At 33.8% G+C, this 17617-nt stretch overlaps 1 protein-coding gene across 1 annotated transcript in view; it reads left to right on the forward strand.

Moving 5' to 3' along the window:
- BZW2 (basic leucine zipper and W2 domains 2) overlaps positions 1-17617 on the forward strand; it is a 57931-nt gene that overhangs the window by 20784 nt on the left and 19530 nt on the right. The window contains exons 3-5 of the mRNA XM_016139463.2: positions 7916-8092; positions 11973-12076; positions 14717-14782. Coding sequence (XP_015994949.1) covers positions 7916-8092; positions 11973-12076; positions 14717-14782 — 347 coding nt within the window. The remainder of the gene's footprint in view (positions 1-7915; positions 8093-11972; positions 12077-14716; positions 14783-17617) is intronic.

The following is a 17617-nucleotide window of genomic DNA, read 5'->3' on the forward strand; positions in this document are numbered from 1 at the left end:
CATTTGATGTTTGTTTTCTTTGTTGTTTTTAAGAGAGTGTTGAGAGCAAGGATGGTAAAAATAAGAGAAAAGTATTAGGGAAAGGATTTTTACCTTTTCAGAACTTAAGGAGTCAGCTTGAATTTACTTCTCTAAATATCTTTAAAACCCAGGATATTTTTTAAAATTTTATTTTATTAGTTTCAGGTATACAGTACATTGGTTAGACATTTATATAGTTAATGAAATCATCACCCTAGTTGCTCTTTCTCTCCTCTGGTTTTCCACCTAGCCATTATTACATTAATGCTAACTGCATTCCCTATGCTGTGCTCCCCATCGCTGTGACCTATCTATCAACTACTAATTTGTACTCCTTAAAGTCTTCACCCCTTTCTCCCAGCCTCCAAACTCCCCTCCCCTTTGGCTGTCACCAGATTGTCCTCTATATTTGTGGGTCTGTTTTTAATTAGTTTGTTCTTTCTGTTTCTTAGATTCCACATATAAGTGAAATCATATGGTATTTATCTTTCTCTGTCTGATTTATTTCACTCAGAATAATAATCTCGAAATCTATTGTCATTGTGAATGGTAGGATTTCTTTTTTTTTTTTTTTTTTTAATGGCTGAGTAATATTTCGTTGTATATATGAACCATAACTTCTTTATCTAATCGTCTGTTGTGGGCATTTAGGGTGCTTCCATATCTTGACTATTGTAAATAGTGCTGCCATGAACATAGGGAGGCATAGATCTTTACAAATTATCGTTTTGGTTTTCTTTGAGTAAGTACCCAGAGGTGCAATTGCTGGGTCAAAAGGTAGGTCAGGTCCATTTTTAATTTTTTGAGGAACCTCCAGACTGTTTTCCATAGTGACTATACAAATTTGCAATCCCACCAACAGTGTATAAGGGTTCTCATTTCTCCACACCCTCACTAACACTTGTTGTTCTTTGATTTATTAATGGTAGCCATTCTGACAGGTGTGAGGTGATAACTCATTGTGGTTTTAATCTGCATTTCTGATGATTAATGACCTTGAGCATCTTTTCATGTCTACTGGCCATCGAAACTCAGGATATTTCTAAGTGTCTTTTATCGTGGGAAGAGTAGTGATAGACCCAGTTTGAGGATAACTGGTAAAATGTCTATTGATTAAGGGACTTCTTTTTATGTTATGTTCATCTTACCATCCTTTCTGTATAAAGATTATTTTTTAAATGTTTATGTTTAATTCGTTTCACATAATTACATAGAGATCCTCTTGGTTTTGAGAATAGTTGAGCCAATACTTAATGGAGAACATTTTTAAATTTGTATGAAACTTTCTGAAGGCCTTATTGCTGATAAGGAAATGTAATGCCATGTAATGGTCATCACATGCTAAATTGTTGAATTGATAACTCATATTATATGCCTCTGGCATTTCCAGTTGAGATACTAAGGCAGCACCTGCAGCCGATGTTCCCTTGCAGTGCTGTGTCTGGGGAAGTAGCGAGTCTAGTCACATAGAAAGAAAAAAGTCTCAGTATAATAGATCATTTGGATTAGAAGAGTTTATGAGTCACTAGGTAGCAGTAATGCTGAATTTAATTGTGCATGCTGCCTGCTGGAAAGCTTCACATTCCCAGTAAAAAATGAAAAATGTAAAAATATGAAAGCAACAAAATGGTTATTTTGTGCAGTATTTCTGTTTTGTGTTTCTCTTATTTTTATTTTTATTTTTAATCCCCTCTCATCCCCATAAGCTGTCTAAATACAAGGATAGCCTGAGCTGCTGCCCTCTATTTAGTCCTCTTGCAAAGTGCATCCCCACTGAAGTCTGGAATCTGGTACCAAGACAAGACTCTATGACCAGCATGCATTCATTGTCTTATTTTTTAAAGCAGTCATGGGGGAAAAATAACTATAAAACAAATCATCATTGATGATTTGAAAAGCACTTAATCAGAAAGGAACAATATAGTTTAGAAACCTAATTACTGTTAAGGCGTGGTTGGGCCTAGCAATGTGATAATATTTAGTATATGCCCAACTGTGAAGTGCAAAAAGGTTTGCCGTCACCTGCCGGCTGAGGGAATGTGTTAATCTCAGACCAGGATCTCCAGCTCTAGCAGCTTTATTAATAGTGTGACGCTGATTCACGGCAACTGAGCTCCAAAGCCAAGAGTGGGCCCAAGATGTGTTGCACAACAGGAGACGTGATTTGACAAGTAAAGTGGCCTTACAGTCAGCTTTCAGTTTTGAACCGGAAAGGTCTCCTCTAATTCTGAGATGGTTTGCCTCTGATTCATTTGGTGAGCAAGTTTATGCCTGTGTCTTACTGCTGTTAAACCATTCAGAAAAAGCTACCCAAAAATCTATTATATATCATTGGTCAGTTGATCTGGATTTCCATAACTCTGGTCTGTTGGAGATTTGACAAGCACTTGATCCATTTTGTGCCTGACTGCTGTCTGGGAAAAAAAAAAAAAAATGGAGTCAACCTCATTTTCTGCTCTTAGTCATAGTGGATTGCCTCCTGATGATTTGTGGTGCTTTGACTTTTGCTATTATGAGGGAGCTGACTTAGAGATGGTTGGCATTTTTGTAAAGCTGAGGGTTAAAAATGAGGATATTTCAAGGTCATCTGTCTTCCATTCGAACCTGTTTCCTAGCAAAGCAAATGTTCTTCCATGCACAAGTTAGTACAAAAATGTATTTTATATTACTTAACATTAAAATTTAACATCATGGTAGACCATATCATGCAGAACTCTATTCAGACTGTCTTTATGAAATATGCACATCTTATTTATGATATCTCCTTCAAAGGCAGTATGTTTTCTAGTGTAGCTTGTGGGAATATAAAGGGATGAAAAATTGTCCCCTGATCCATTGTTATTCTTAGCCAAATGAAATATTTAATAACTGAAATGACTTCCTATAAATTTTGTAGGAAAATTGGATTAAAATTAGTGAGAATAAGAAATGAAAAAAAAACTGCAGGCATTCAGAGTGACCACTGACTCAGAATTCTCCCTGAGACTTTAGATCTGTGCTAGCAGTTTTAAATCACTCTTAGATTTACAGTAACTAGTGTTAGCAGCTAACCAGGTAGAGCTTTAAATGTTTAAATATGTAATATGTAATATGTGTGTGTGTATCATTAGGAAAACCAGGATAGTTCTTATTCACTTACTATACTTCAGCGACCATCAGAAGGGAATGTAGGTTATATTATTTGTCACTTAATTAACAGGTTGGAAAAATGCTGTATTAACCAATAACCATAGTTCCTAGAGAAAGCAATGTGTTTAGATAACTTGCAGGAATATTCGAGTGTCAGAAACAGTCTCATTTCTCTCTGTTAGTATAAGGGTTATTATGACTAACTCTTCAGTGTCACACTTGTGATTCTCCAACACAGTGTAAATTTGAGACCCTAACTATATACGTCCCACTGCAAGGGAGGTTTGGCCTGCCAAGTGGAAACCCAAGTAAAGAATGGCATATCTTCCCTAGGATTCTGTTAGTATTTCTGCTAGACTGTCCTCAAATGAAATACAAGATTACATATACGATTGTTTCAGATGGAAAAAACCTTTAGGTGAAATGTCTTGTTTCCTCAAACTTGCATCAATGTTCTTGACATTTTCTTGTACAGGAATTTTGTATTCCTCTGGATGAACACTTATATTAGCAGGTGGGAGTTTTGTTTTTCAGCCTGTAAAAGAATTATTAATGTCATCATGCCTAAGTGATCATTCGCATCTTCAAGTTTCCCAAGCTGTAAGTGGTCATTTTGGCCTCATACGTTATTGCTCACTGTTAAGGTACCTGGCCACAGTATGTTGTCTTCCTCCTTTGACTTTTCCTCTTCCTTAGCAAATCTTTTGGGAAACTATAACTGGAGGACGAAGGCCTTTTTACAAACAGGAGTTTTTCAGTTGTCTCTTAGAGTCTGGGTTTTACCTTATTTACCAACTGTTATGTTCCAGTGCTTTGAATTTATAATTTTCAAATCATCCAAGTCTATCTTGCCATCTGAGTCAACATCCAAGCATACTGTATTGCCATTAGGGATTGCCTGAATTGATTTTGGAAGATGGTCACAAGACTTTATAAACAGCTTGTGGTCTTTACTTCTTATGTTCTCGTATTATAGGAAAAGGGAACTTTTTTTCCAAGGAGGAGCGTCACCCTTCGGGTAGGCCCTGAGTGGGGAATATGGTTTCCTTTCCTTGCCAGTGTGTTCCTCCTGCCCAGAGTCAGTTACCCACTCCTCCAGCTCCTCATAATCTATTCCTCTAGAGTTTCCATTCTACTCCTCCCCTTCTACACAACAAGACCCTAATTATATTTTTTCTGTAGTCAACATTCGCATATTCTTGACTGCATAATGTTTTGCTTAAGGCATCAAAAGGACTTTTATCTCTTGTCCATGATGAATAGTGTTCGAGTTAATTTACAGCTGTCTTTACGGTATCTTATGCTGCGTGACTCCGACTGGTACTGGAATGTCAGTCCCTCTGGTTCTGGTGCTGTGGTGTTAACTCATTACAACATATCCCTTCCATGAAAACACTGTTAAGTAGTTCGTCTATAGAAACCAGACAGGTGTTGTCTGGCTGTTAAGTGTAGGTTTTAATTGTATCAAAGTCGTGCATGCTCTCATTGTTTAAATAGTCAAACAGTTCTGCAAGACATGTTTTAACAACAAGTTTGCCCTCCAGAGGAACTCTTTCTATAATTTAACTGCTTCTTTTAACTTTTACATTCATGTATCCAAATAGCATTCTCACAGTGCTATTTCTGTTGTAGGTATTATATGTGTACTTCCTACCAGGGAAGTTGAGGATTTGGCTTTTACTGTCCCCACCCACCTGCAAAGCTCTCCTCCTCCTCTGTCCTTTCATTATATTACAGTTTTAGCTAGACCATTGTTTAGGGCTTACATTATTGTGACTTTGTATGTGCTATTCATAGCTGAACTGTTATTTGATTACTTGTCTTTTTCTGAACATCATTTTATCTTTAGATTTAAGAAGTTTAACAATTTTTTTTGCTTTGCTTTCTGACTTAAAACTAGTCAGCCCTAACTTCTCCCTTCGTTACCTAAATCTCTTAATACAAACACTAGGAATCTAGCAATATAATATTGAAGGAATTCTTATATCATGTTGTATTATCATATTGAAAAACACTTTCCCAGTCGGTTTGTTGTCCAGGCCACCTGTACAGCTGTCAACTTGAAATGCTTAAACTGTTTTTTTCACCACTATCCTGGAGAGGTGCCCTTCTCTTGTATTTTTTTTGCTTTTTCCTGGGATCTCATGACTTAATAAAATCATGAGATCATTTTATTGTATCATTCTGATGAAGTGTCTGCTTCAGTAGCTTTAAAAAAGTAGATGAGAAACATAATTTTCAAGGCCTCGAATATCTCAAAATATGTTTATTCTGCCCTTATAATGATTAATAGCTTGATTAATTGGAATTCTAGTTTGAAAATAGTTTTCCCCCTGGATTTCAAAGAACTGTCTTCTGGTTTATGGTATTGCTGTTGAGGAATTCAATATCATTATGTTTCTTGATACTTAATATGTGATTTGTTCTTTTGCCTCTGAAACTTCAGGTAGTTGCTTTGTTCCCAGTATTCTGAGGTATCACAATAATGGATGCACCTTGTTGTGGATCCACTTTCAATCCTTGTGCTGGGAACCCAGACAGCCCTTTATTGGGAAATATTGCATCTTTTAATTCTGTAAACTCTTCTTAAAATGTTTAAGTAATTTCCTTTCTTTTTTCTTTTTTTAAATTATATTTTTATTATACTGATTGTTTGGACATTTGACTGATCTGCCTTTTTTCTTATCTTTTTGCTCCTATTTTCTATGTCAATTCTTCTATTGACTTTTTAAACTTTTTCTATTGTATTTTTTATTTCCAAGAACACTTTTCTATTCATAAAATATTTTTATAGCATTCTTCTCATTTCTCCCTCTTCTTATTTTATACAGTTATAATATTCACTTATTTCTCATCTGTCATCTTTACTTATTTTCTAATTTGTCATCTTTACTTATTTTCAACAGCATATGATCCTTAACTTTCTTCAAGATCAGGCTCCAAACTGGCCTTCATCAAGAAGTCTCTCTAGCATCCACTGAAAATAAAAAGCTACATATTGTCTATATTCCTGAATCCTCTGAAGCCCTCTCAGGAGATCTACAAAATCAAAACTATTTTCAAAATAACGCTAAGATATTATTTGCCCCTTTCACAAATTCTCTCATGAGTTTACAGTAAAGTTTTTCAGAGGCTAGGCAATGTGTAATATAACAAATTACATACAGCATATAGGAGAATCCATTTGTCTGCCATTAAGCCAGGCATTAGAGAGATTTGCATAACTGCAACACAAAAACAAAAACAAAATGTAAAACAGCACCTCACTTCTCACTAATTTTTTTCATTTAATAAATATTTTTAAATTTCCTGTTTTACTTTCTATAAAGTATGTATCCATAACTTCTTTGGAATCCTCAATACCTTTTCAAGGTGTCAAGAGTTGAGAACATCTGCTCTGAAGCTTATGTATATGTACATGTAGGGCATGATAAATACTAAATATATAAGTACCCCAGAATAATTTATCTTTGTTAAAAGAGGTGTCCCTCTAAGGAATAACAAGTTTTGGTAATGACGTGGAGAACAGGGAACCCTTGTGCGCTGTTGATAGAAATGTAAATTGGTGCAGCTACTATGGAAAACAGTATTGAGGTTCCTCAAAAAATTACAAATAGAACTACCACATGATCTAGCAATTCCACTTCTCGGTATTTATCCTAAGAAAACAAAAACACTAACTCAAAAAGATATATGCGTCCTTGTGTTTATTGCAACATTATTTACTATGGCTAAGATATGGAAGCAACCAAAAATGTCCATCTATAGATGAATGGATGAAGAAGATGTGCATATATGCAGTGGAAAATTACCTGGCCATAAAAAGAAGGAAATCTTGCAATTTGTGACAACATGGATGAACTTCGAAGGCATTATGCTAAGTGATATGTCAGACAGAGAAAGGCAAATATTATATGTTCTCACTTACATGTGGAATCTTAAAAAAAAACCTCATAGATGCAGAGAAAAGATTGGTGAGTGCTAGAATCAGGGGGTAGGAGATAGTCAAAATGGGAGAAAGTGGTCAAATAGACTTCCAGTTATTAAACAAATAAGTCTAGGGATGTAATGCACAGCATGGTGACTATAATTAATAATACTGTATTGTATGTTTTAAAGTTACTAAGAGAGTAGATCTTTAAAGTTCTCATCCCAAGGAAAAAAATCGTAACTACATGTGTGATGGATGTTAGCTAGACTAATTGTGGTGATGATTTTACAATATTTACATATATCGAATCATTATGTTGTACACCTGAAACTAATATAATATCATATGTCAATTATGTCTCAATAAAAAGATAAAAAAGAAATGTCTTTTATTTCCCCCTCCCAATCTTTATTATACTTTTTATATATTCTCTTTTATTTTTAGGTGATTCTCCTTCGATCATATTTTTTTCTATATTAAATAAAACAAAAATTTAAGTTTTGAGTGTTATACTCTATATTTTTTCCCTAATGTTTAGAGTTAGTGGATTACATTGGCCTATCCTATAAATGACACAAATGATCAGTCGCCATTTTTTTTTAATGTATTATAGTTAGCATGTTTTTGCGGCCCCTTTAAACAAATAAATTATTTGCTTGAATGAATATTTAAATAAGAGGTTTCAGAACATGGAAATCTAATAGAAAAACTTAATTGCCCTACTTTTAAATAATTACACTATCAAATATAGAACAGTGAACAAAGGAAATCTATGGTTGCATTTGGGAATATTATATGTAAATAAAGGAATAATTTTATAATTTTTTACTTTAGATGAAAAAGAGAAATTCGAACCTACAGTCTTCAGGGATACACTTGTCCAGGGGCTTAATGAAGCTGGTGATGACCTTGAAGCTGTAGCCAAGTTTCTGGACTCTACAGGATCAAGACTAGATTATCGTCGCTATGCAGACACACTCTTCGATATCCTGGTGGCTGGCAGTATGCTTGGTAAACCATGCGTTGTAGCATCTTCTTGTAGAATGTTTACATTTAATTCTATTGAAATATTTTCTCATGAGGTAGAATCTTTATAAGTTTAGATTTATTGAGAGTTGATAAAAAATACAGTGAAAGTCTCTACAATTGTTACCTAGATTACAATTTGGAATGGTATTAATGTGTATGTAAAATAATTATTAATTAAGAGAGGCATAGAATTGAGCATTTTCGTTGACATTACAGCACAGTTGGCTACTTTGCTTTAGCCAGAAGCCAACTTTCCCATGTGTCCCTAAAAGTTTCAGGAGCATTTAACAGAGGAAGGGTAAATTTCTACAGAGTATAACTTTTGTATTTGTCAACAGGATCCCTTCAGTATTTTTTATTAACCCCAAAATGTCATGGCAACTTTTCTTTTGAACTCCATCGATTTTTGGGTACAGTGAAATGTAACTATGTCCGCACATTTAAAAATTATTGCCACTATTTCATTAAATGTCATTTCACCCATAAATAATAAAATGCCTAAGAAATATAGTTTAGATCCAGTTTAAAAAAAATTTTTTTTGTCATTGTGAGTCTATAGCTGAAAGGATTAAAGATAGAAGGTTGGAAATTGTTAAAGGTAGGTAAAAAGCAAAATAAAGACTTCCTTATAGAGTTGAGGCGTCAGGAAGGACGTCTTCAGTATACTATTTAAGTGACATAGTATGTTGATCTAAATGTTTGTTATCATAATCACCCATTTTTTTCATTCAAAGTTATTCTTAGAACTTAGTTTTTATAATAATCCCTGTGATAACCATAAATCACTAGAAGTCCTCAAATCCTCTAGACCAGTGATTTTTTTACTTCCTATGAGACATTTGCAAATGTGTAGAAGTGTTTTTGTTGCTACATAGACTTAGAAGTAGAGGCCAGGTAAGATACCTGCTTTTTTTTTGCAAAGAGCTTTCAATACAATGAAAAATTGTCCTTCCCAGTGTGCTATTAGTGCCTTTCATTGAGAACACTGCTTAAGCCAATTTACTTTAAGACAAGTGTATACATTTCTTCATTATTGAAGTAGATCCACCCTTTAATTCCTCTCTCTGTGCTCTTATATTTATTTTCTACATGGCCCCATTCATCACAGGCACCCTTTTGATCTGTTCTTCTGGTTTTCAATACATACCAAATTAATTTTGTTGTTGTTACTGTTAATAATGACCTCGCATTATCACTGTAGATAATTCAAGGCCAAGTACAAAAGCTATAGGTGGTGTGATTGAACCCCTACACACAGAGATAACCATTGTTAATATTTTAGTTAATTCCCTTCTGTTTACCTAAATACACAAACTTTTGAGAAGGGGATGATATTATACAAGTATGGCAATTATATAATGTAATTTTGTATTTATTCTGCAATATGTTGTGAGCTTTTGTGCCTTTGAGTATTACCTCGTATGATTCTAGAGACAAAGCCATTTTGAAGGATATTTAAGTTTCAAGTTTTCATTATTATAAACAACAATATAGTCATAGTTGTGCTTTTATTTGATTATATCTTTATGTATTTAGCAAGAGATTAATGAATTCAAGGGTGAGATATCTATATCTGGCTATATCAATCTGAGAGAGAAAACCAGCCCTCTAAAGGAATATTCTCATTAGCATTTTATCAAAAATCGTGTGTTCCTGTTTACATACACCCTTAGCAAAACTTGGTACTCTCAGTTTTGTCCTTTTTTTGGTGGGAGGAGGGATCTTTGTCAATTGGGTAAGTAATAAATATTTTTATTTAAAAGTTTTAAATTAATAGTGAAATTATACATTTTATGATATGATTATTGGCCTTTTGTAGCTCATTAATTATGATATACTTTTATTGATGCACTGGTAAATTCCATGCAAGAATAGTCTTTCATGAATTTTAGTTCTTGCCAAAGTCACACGCGACTTAATTAGTCAATTTTATGAGCTTTTTTTAGTTCTTAGTGCCCTGCTGGCAGCACCGTTGACCCTTCTGTCATCCTGAAACGTTTTCCTTTTTTCCCTTTCATGAGACCATTTCGACTTCCTCCAACATCTGGATGTCACTTCTTATATGACTCCTGGGTTTTCATATTTAACCCCCCCCCCCCACATATGTAGTAAGTTACCTGTACAATTTGCATTGATTATCTGAAGGCTTCATTTATCATCTGTAAAATGGTGATCAGTAAGTTTATACCTGCAGCGAAGATTTCACTCCTTCACTCCCCCTCCACACATCCAGGAAGAGGGTAGGACAAACTATTTGGTACAGCTATGAGCACAAGCAGTGCAATCCCAAGTGTTTACTATGTCAGACCTATGATGTAATGAATGAAGCCAGTCAGGTACATTCTTTTTATATAAGTACTTTGTTTATTTACCAACTATGTGAGATTTTTTTCTTTACACCTACAAAAAAAAAAAATTTGTTCTTTAAAGAAAGTTATCTTGATTTTTCGGTTGTACCCTTCCAAGAGTAGATACATGAAACATTGTACTATTCTTTTACTTCTACTTTGAGAAAAACAGCAATCTCACTCAAAATTTTAGAATAGCAAGTAATGTTTGGTTCCAGTATCAGAAAAAATTTTTTTAATGTAGCAATGTTACTATGTAATAAATGTTTTGTTTTGTAAAAGAATGTAATTTTGAAAACTTCTTAAGAGAAAGACTATAATTTCAAAATCAGACTTTTCAGTTCTGTAATTTCTATCAGATAGGAATTGTTAGCTCAGAGTTTTTAGAAGATTATCGTCTTAATAAAATTTTGTTCCAGGTTGTTGAATTTATTACAGAGCTAATTAAGTATTATGCATAAGTTAATTGAATAAAAATAGGCACCTGCAGGAGCTGACATTTATAAAAGCTAATTTGCTTATAAAACTATATGCTGGAGTCTGGAAAAGGTTGGCTTTGTGTAGATCTTTTCATTAAAGATTTGAAAGCACAAGTTAAATCAAGGTAGTTTTACACTTAAATAAATAAAGTGGTTGGTACAAATATATACTCTATAAATATTTGTTGAGTATATGAAAGATATTAATGTAACTTGGCTCACTCAAACTTTCCATCTTAATTACAATGAAGTATAATCAGAAAACAGAAATACCTGCTGTTCTGATTCTATTCTTCTAATCAGCCAATGTTTTAATGGCCATCATTAAAACTTACAGGAGAACCTTTGAATGTGGAAAGTTGAATCATAGAAAACTGGCATTATTTTGTTTTAGTCTATTCCATGATACTATATAGGCCATGGGGGGGAAAAAAAAAGATGAGAAAATAAACTACACTCTTTCCTAGCCAGTGCAGCTGCTAGGTGACCAAACACAAATGGCAAGGGGTCAAAGTGTATGTATACAGTCCATGGATAACTTGGTTAGTCGAGGAGGGAACACTTAATACCTACTCCAGTAGAGACCAACAAAATCTGTAAGAGCTAGGTCTGATCAATCCCAGTGTTGGGGAACTAGAGTCCAACAAAAAATTATCATGCCTGAAAAGCGAACCATTCCCTGATGTAGGAAATATCAGGAGCTGAACTGAGAATAATTGACTAAGTTTACTGAGTAAATGTTATTGTTTAACTTCCATGTTAAGAATATATTTTGCGAAGAACTAGACTCACGGTGACAAGATCTAGTGCAGGCAAGGATGTAGAATCAACAATCTCGTACACTATGGTGGGAGCATAAAACGGAACAACCAATTTGCATTATATTAGAAACATAAATACGTAACAACATATCTATACCTACATATGCACATCTGCTTTTAATTTTTTTCTCAATGTGCAGGAATTGATCTATTCTATAAGTGCTCTTTTCTCATTTCAGTATTGTCCTAACTGTAATTACCTTTCTCTTTTCAGCCCCTGGAGGGACACGCATAGATGATGGTGACAAGACCAAGATGACCAACCACTGTGTGTTTTCAGCAAATGAAGATCATGAAACCATCCGAAACTATGCTCAGGTAGAGCCTGTCGTTGAGAGATTGTGGTAGAAGGGAAGCATCTGAACAGGATTTAGGGATACGTTAGGTTCGGAAATTCTACGGGTTGCTTCATCAATAGGAATGTTAAGTAGCACTTAAATATATGAAAAGATACTCAAATGCGTTCAGAATAAGACGATGGACATTAAAACACGCAGGTAGAGTTTTGTTGTTTGTATGTTTTTACCTCTTACCTATAAGGAATGTGAGGAATCAGATACTCACATAATTTCTGGTGGGAGTATAAATTGTTCCAACCTTTAGAGAGAGCCATTTTGCACTGTCTTTCAAAACTAAAATTACACATTCCCTTTGACCTTGCAATTCCGCTGCTAGGACTTCATCCTGCAGATAAGTATACAGTGTTAGTTATAGTGTCGCTTGTAATAATCTCAAGGGATAAAAAATGTATATAAAAGTCAATCAGTAAAGTATTAAATAAAGTTTGGTAATTTATATTAATAGACTATCATTAACTGTTAAAAAGAAAGAGGCAAGAAATATGTAATGTAGAAAATCTATACAGGATTCAGATCTAGAGTAAATAGAAAACTGCAAATCAATAAGAAAAAAACAGGGAACAGGAGAGGACAAGACACAAGCATTTCAAAGAGGAGGAAGCACAATTCCCCCACAGAATAGATGAAGACATGTTCAGACTCATTAGTAACGAAGGAAATTTCAAATAAAATCATGAAATATCCTTTTGCATTCATTAGATAGGTAAAAAATAAAAAGTCTTTAGGCCCTAGCAAAGGTCAGGAAGTGGCAAGAATGTAAAATGAGATGTTAACTTTTAAAGCTGATCGTATATGTAACATGACTAGCCAGTTTAGGACTGGTTGTTCCTATTCTGATTCTATCATGAACGTTTCTTAAAAGCCAGTTTTTATTCCTGACTGAACTTTGAGGCAAGTCCAAGGTCAACAAGGCAAGTTATACACATTTTAGTATATTCATGAAAAAGGCCATATGATTTACTGGCAACTAAGTGGTTGAATTTTGGAAGCTAGAAACTGTCTTTGCATTTGTCGTTAAAAAGAGTGAGGTATGCTAAGCCAACTAACTTAAGATATGTGGCCATTTATGATTTAAACTTCAAAATATTATTCTAATTATGTGATACTTTAGAAAAAATATTTCTTCCCTCTTTTATATGTAAGAAATATGTAACAACAGATAAAACAAAGGAAATCTTTAAAAATAGACCGAAAGATTAAACACTTGAAATAGAGTGGGCAGGTTCTTACCTGTCCTATAAATCTCTGCTTGAGCACTTGTGTGCTGGAGCAGATATGCTGGATTCAAAAGCTGGACTTGTAGTTCCCACTCACCTTGTGTATATCAGATTAGAACAGTTCATTAAGGATTAGAATTTCTGAGTTTTGTTCCTGCTCTGATACTTAGTAGCAGTTGCAGGATCTGCCAAATAATGATTTTAATGCCTGCCTTGCCTTCCTGGTAGAATTTTTGTTAGAATTAAGTTAACACAAGTACAAAGTGTATTGTTTGCTATTTGAATTCCACTGGGAAAGAAAGATAAGAAGACCTGGAAGAAAAAAAATAGTACTCATTAATTTCATGCCTAGGTTATTATTCTTTCCCCATAAGGGACAACACTATAATTTTCACTCTTAGATTCCATCTTAATTATATTAAGAAATAAACACTGGAAGTTTTAGATGAGATCTAATTTAGATTAGATCATATAGATATCAGAGAAAGGAATTAGATTCAGAAATCCTTTCCACAGTTATTAAAATAATCAACATTTATAAAATCTCTATTTAAATATGTACATCATATTAGTCTGGGCTGCTGTAACAAAATACCACAGACCAAGTAGTTCAAATAGCAGAATTTTATTTCTCACCATTCAGGAGGCTGGGAAGTCCAAGATCAAGGTGCCAGCTGATTTGCTTTCTGGTGGGGGCTTTCTTCCTGCTTCTTATAAGGCCAGCAGTCCTGTTAGACATGAGCCGCATTTTTATGACCTCATTTAACGCCTCCTAAAGTCCCTACCTCCAAATGCACAGTAAAGGGTTAGAGCTTCAATCTGTGAATTGGGGAGACTACAAACACTCAGTCCATAACAACCAGTCCAGAATTCTACTGATGCTGTTGTAAACCCTGCTCGAAAGTTCTAACTGGGTTGTGGGGACCAGTAATCCTTCATTGCCGTTAAGTTATATCTATTTTTGCTCACATGCCAAAAACGTTATTGTGTATACATAGAGTATAATCTCACCCGAACTCTTATCTCCTCTCCATCAAGTCCATTTTATGTATTATATCTCCAGCTCCTTTCACTTCAGTTATTTTCAATCTCTGCATTTTATAGTGTTTAAATTATATTTATTTTCATCAGTTATTTTTGGCTTTTAACCTGTTATATTCTTGAATGAATTATTTTATTCTATGTGACATTTTGATGCCATTTTTCCCCCTAGGTCTTGATAATTCTTTTGTAATGATTATAGTTCCATACCATAGTAAGAGCATGTTTAACTACAAATTTTTTTATTGTAGATCCATGTTGTTTGGCTGTGTTTCTACACCCCTTTCTATTGCCTTCATAAATTTTTTACATAATATTAAATGATTTTCTTTTATACTTAGGTCTTCAATAAACTCATCAGGAGATACAAGTATTTGGAAAAGGCATTTGAGGACGAAATGAAAAAGGTAAAAATGCCTTATCTGTTTAAAGTGATAAAGTAAAGGTGACAAAAATTTTGCATATACAGCAATCATCCATAAGTACCATGGACATAGTAAGTTTTTAATAAACGTTTGTTGAATGAATGAATGAATGAATGAATGAGCATAACAGATCCTTAGCTAAGGGCTATAGGAAGAAATAATGATTAGCCTATACTTTTTTCATTCATATTTAATATAAGACAGCATGCTTTGGTCAATAGGAATAATTTTATAAAATATCTCTGAACTTTCAGAACTTAAAGTAAAAAGTGGATATTCTAACTATGTAAGAAAAATAAATATATTGAGAAGGGTCAAGATAAGGTGATTTAATTAGTTGAAGCACATGAAAAAGCATTGTACAACAGTTAATACTCAGTAAAATTCTTTAATGTTAGATAATACAGTTTAGCAGAGTGGATAAAGGCACATCTTTGGAATAATGTATAGGTGTATATCTCAGTGGTTTTTCTCACCTGTAAAATAGCTAAAATAAGATTACATACTTCATGGCTGTTGTGGGAATAAATGGTATAATATATAAGGTGCTTAATGTAGTAACTGACCTCTATTAGTGAAATAAACAGTAGCTTTTATTAAAGACCTCTTTTCAGTAATTGCAACATGGTCTCTCCTCTAATTTGTAGTTGCTCTGTGTTTATAGGTAGCACTCACTACATTAACTTCTTACAAATTTTTATGTTTCTTTGTTATTGTTTCCAATTTTAGATATCTGCCTAAATTATAACCCCAGGAAATGAAGCAATTATCACATCTACTTTGCTATTTACTTACTTGCTTCCCCCTCTTCAAAGTGGCTCCATGTAAAAAATAAAAAATGAAAAATTTCAATAACATTTAAAAAAAAAAATTTACATTCTTCATGACCCAACTTTCTATTTCTAAAAATTCCTTCAGCAAGGATACGTAAAACTATATGTAGAAAGGTATTCATCACAGTATCGAGAAATTACCTAAATGTGCACTGGTGGGAGACTGCTTAATCAAATAGTGGTCCATTCATACAGTGGAATACTATGCAGTCTTTTAAAGAATGAGGCACAGCCACTTGAATTAATTAGGGAAAATGTCCATGATAAATTGTTCAATGAAAGAGCAAGGTGCGGAGCAACCATTTGGTAGTAGTTCAACCTTAGGCAAGTTACTTAATTCTTTTGTGCCTCAGTTTTCTGTAAAATGAGGATCAAGGCTGTTGTTGGTATTAATACACATAAACTTTTCAGGAGATTATTTGGTCTATGTGACAAGTTCTAGTTATTATTATATAATTCTGTAAAAACAATCTGTGTTTATACATGTAGTTATTGTTATTATATGACATATATGAGTGCATTTAAAAATCTGGAAGGACACACATCAAATGTAATGTTAGTTCTAAAGGAGTAAGGTTAGTAGAGGGGTGGTTTTTCACATTTTTATGTTATTCTATATTGTTAGATTTCATTCCAGCATGTATTATTTTTTTAATATGAAAAAATTTTTAATGGAAAAAAATAGTGTTCCATTCCACTATATTGTAGGTACTTAGATAATAACAAGTGCTTGATTAAATAGAAGAATGGATATGATGAAAAAAATGATGTAAAGCTTTCAAATAAATTAAACATCTTACTGCTTCGTCTAATAACATCACTCATGTTTTTTACTTCTCTTAGCTCATTTTAACCATGACAACTTCCTTTACTATTTCATTCATATGATGAATGTGCTTTCGAGGATGAATTATTTTTCATAGTCGATCCATTTTTTTTTATTAGTTTCAAGTGTGCATACAGTACATTGGTTAGACATTTATATAGTTTATGAAACAATCCCCCTGATAACTCTATCTTCCCTCTGGCTCTACACGTAGCCATTACCTCACTGCTGTCTGTATTCCCTATGCCATGCTCCCCATCCCTATGACCCTTTATCAACTACTAATTTGTACTTCTTTAACCCTTTACCACTTTTTCCCATTCTCCTCACCCCTCTCCTCTCTGGCCATTACCTGATTGTCCGGTATATTTGTGGGTCTGTTTTCGATTCATTCGTTTTCTATTCCTTAGACTCCACATATCAGTGAAATCATAAAATATTTATCTTTCCCTGTCCAACTTATTTCGCTCAGCATAATCACCTTCAGATCCATCCGTGTCATTGCAAATGATAGGATTTCATTTTATTTATTATTACTTTTATTTATTATTAGTAAGTAATATTCCATTATATATTTGAACCACACTTCTTTATCCGATCGTCTATTGATGAGCATTTAGGTTGCTTCCATATCTTGGCTATTGTAAATAGTGCTGCCACGAACATGAGGATGCATAGGTCTTTACGAATTATTGCTTTGGTTTTCTTTGGGTAAGTACCCAGAAGTTCAGTTGCTGGGTCAAAAGTAGGTCCATTTTTAAGTTTTTGAGGAACCTCCAGACTGTTTTCTATAGTGGCTGCACCAATTTGCAATCCCACCAACAGCGTATAAGGGTTCCCAACATATTCATTTTTTGAGGAAAGTGCTGCTGTGGTATGTGTGGTGTCTGATTTTAATGTTGATTAATGGAATTGAGTGATGTGAATATTAATTTTAAAAGAATGATCTAATCTTTGCATCATTTTTTAATAATTGAATATTTTTTTCATGACTGAGTATATGTCTTTAAATAAATAGAATTAAAATTTTTTAATTTGAAGCCGTTTTTCGTTATTCACTTGAATCTTGCTCATTTTTATGCTAGGAGAGAAAGGCCAGACTGATATAAAATATCTATGGTTTTCTTTCTTTCTTTTTTTTTTTTTTTTTTAAAGTAT

This window comes from Rousettus aegyptiacus, unplaced genomic scaffold, assembly GCF_014176215.1.
Source record: "Rousettus aegyptiacus isolate mRouAeg1 unplaced genomic scaffold, mRouAeg1.p scaffold_m13_p_13, whole genome shotgun sequence".
NCBI classification, from domain to species: domain Eukaryota; kingdom Metazoa; phylum Chordata; class Mammalia; order Chiroptera; family Pteropodidae; genus Rousettus; species Rousettus aegyptiacus.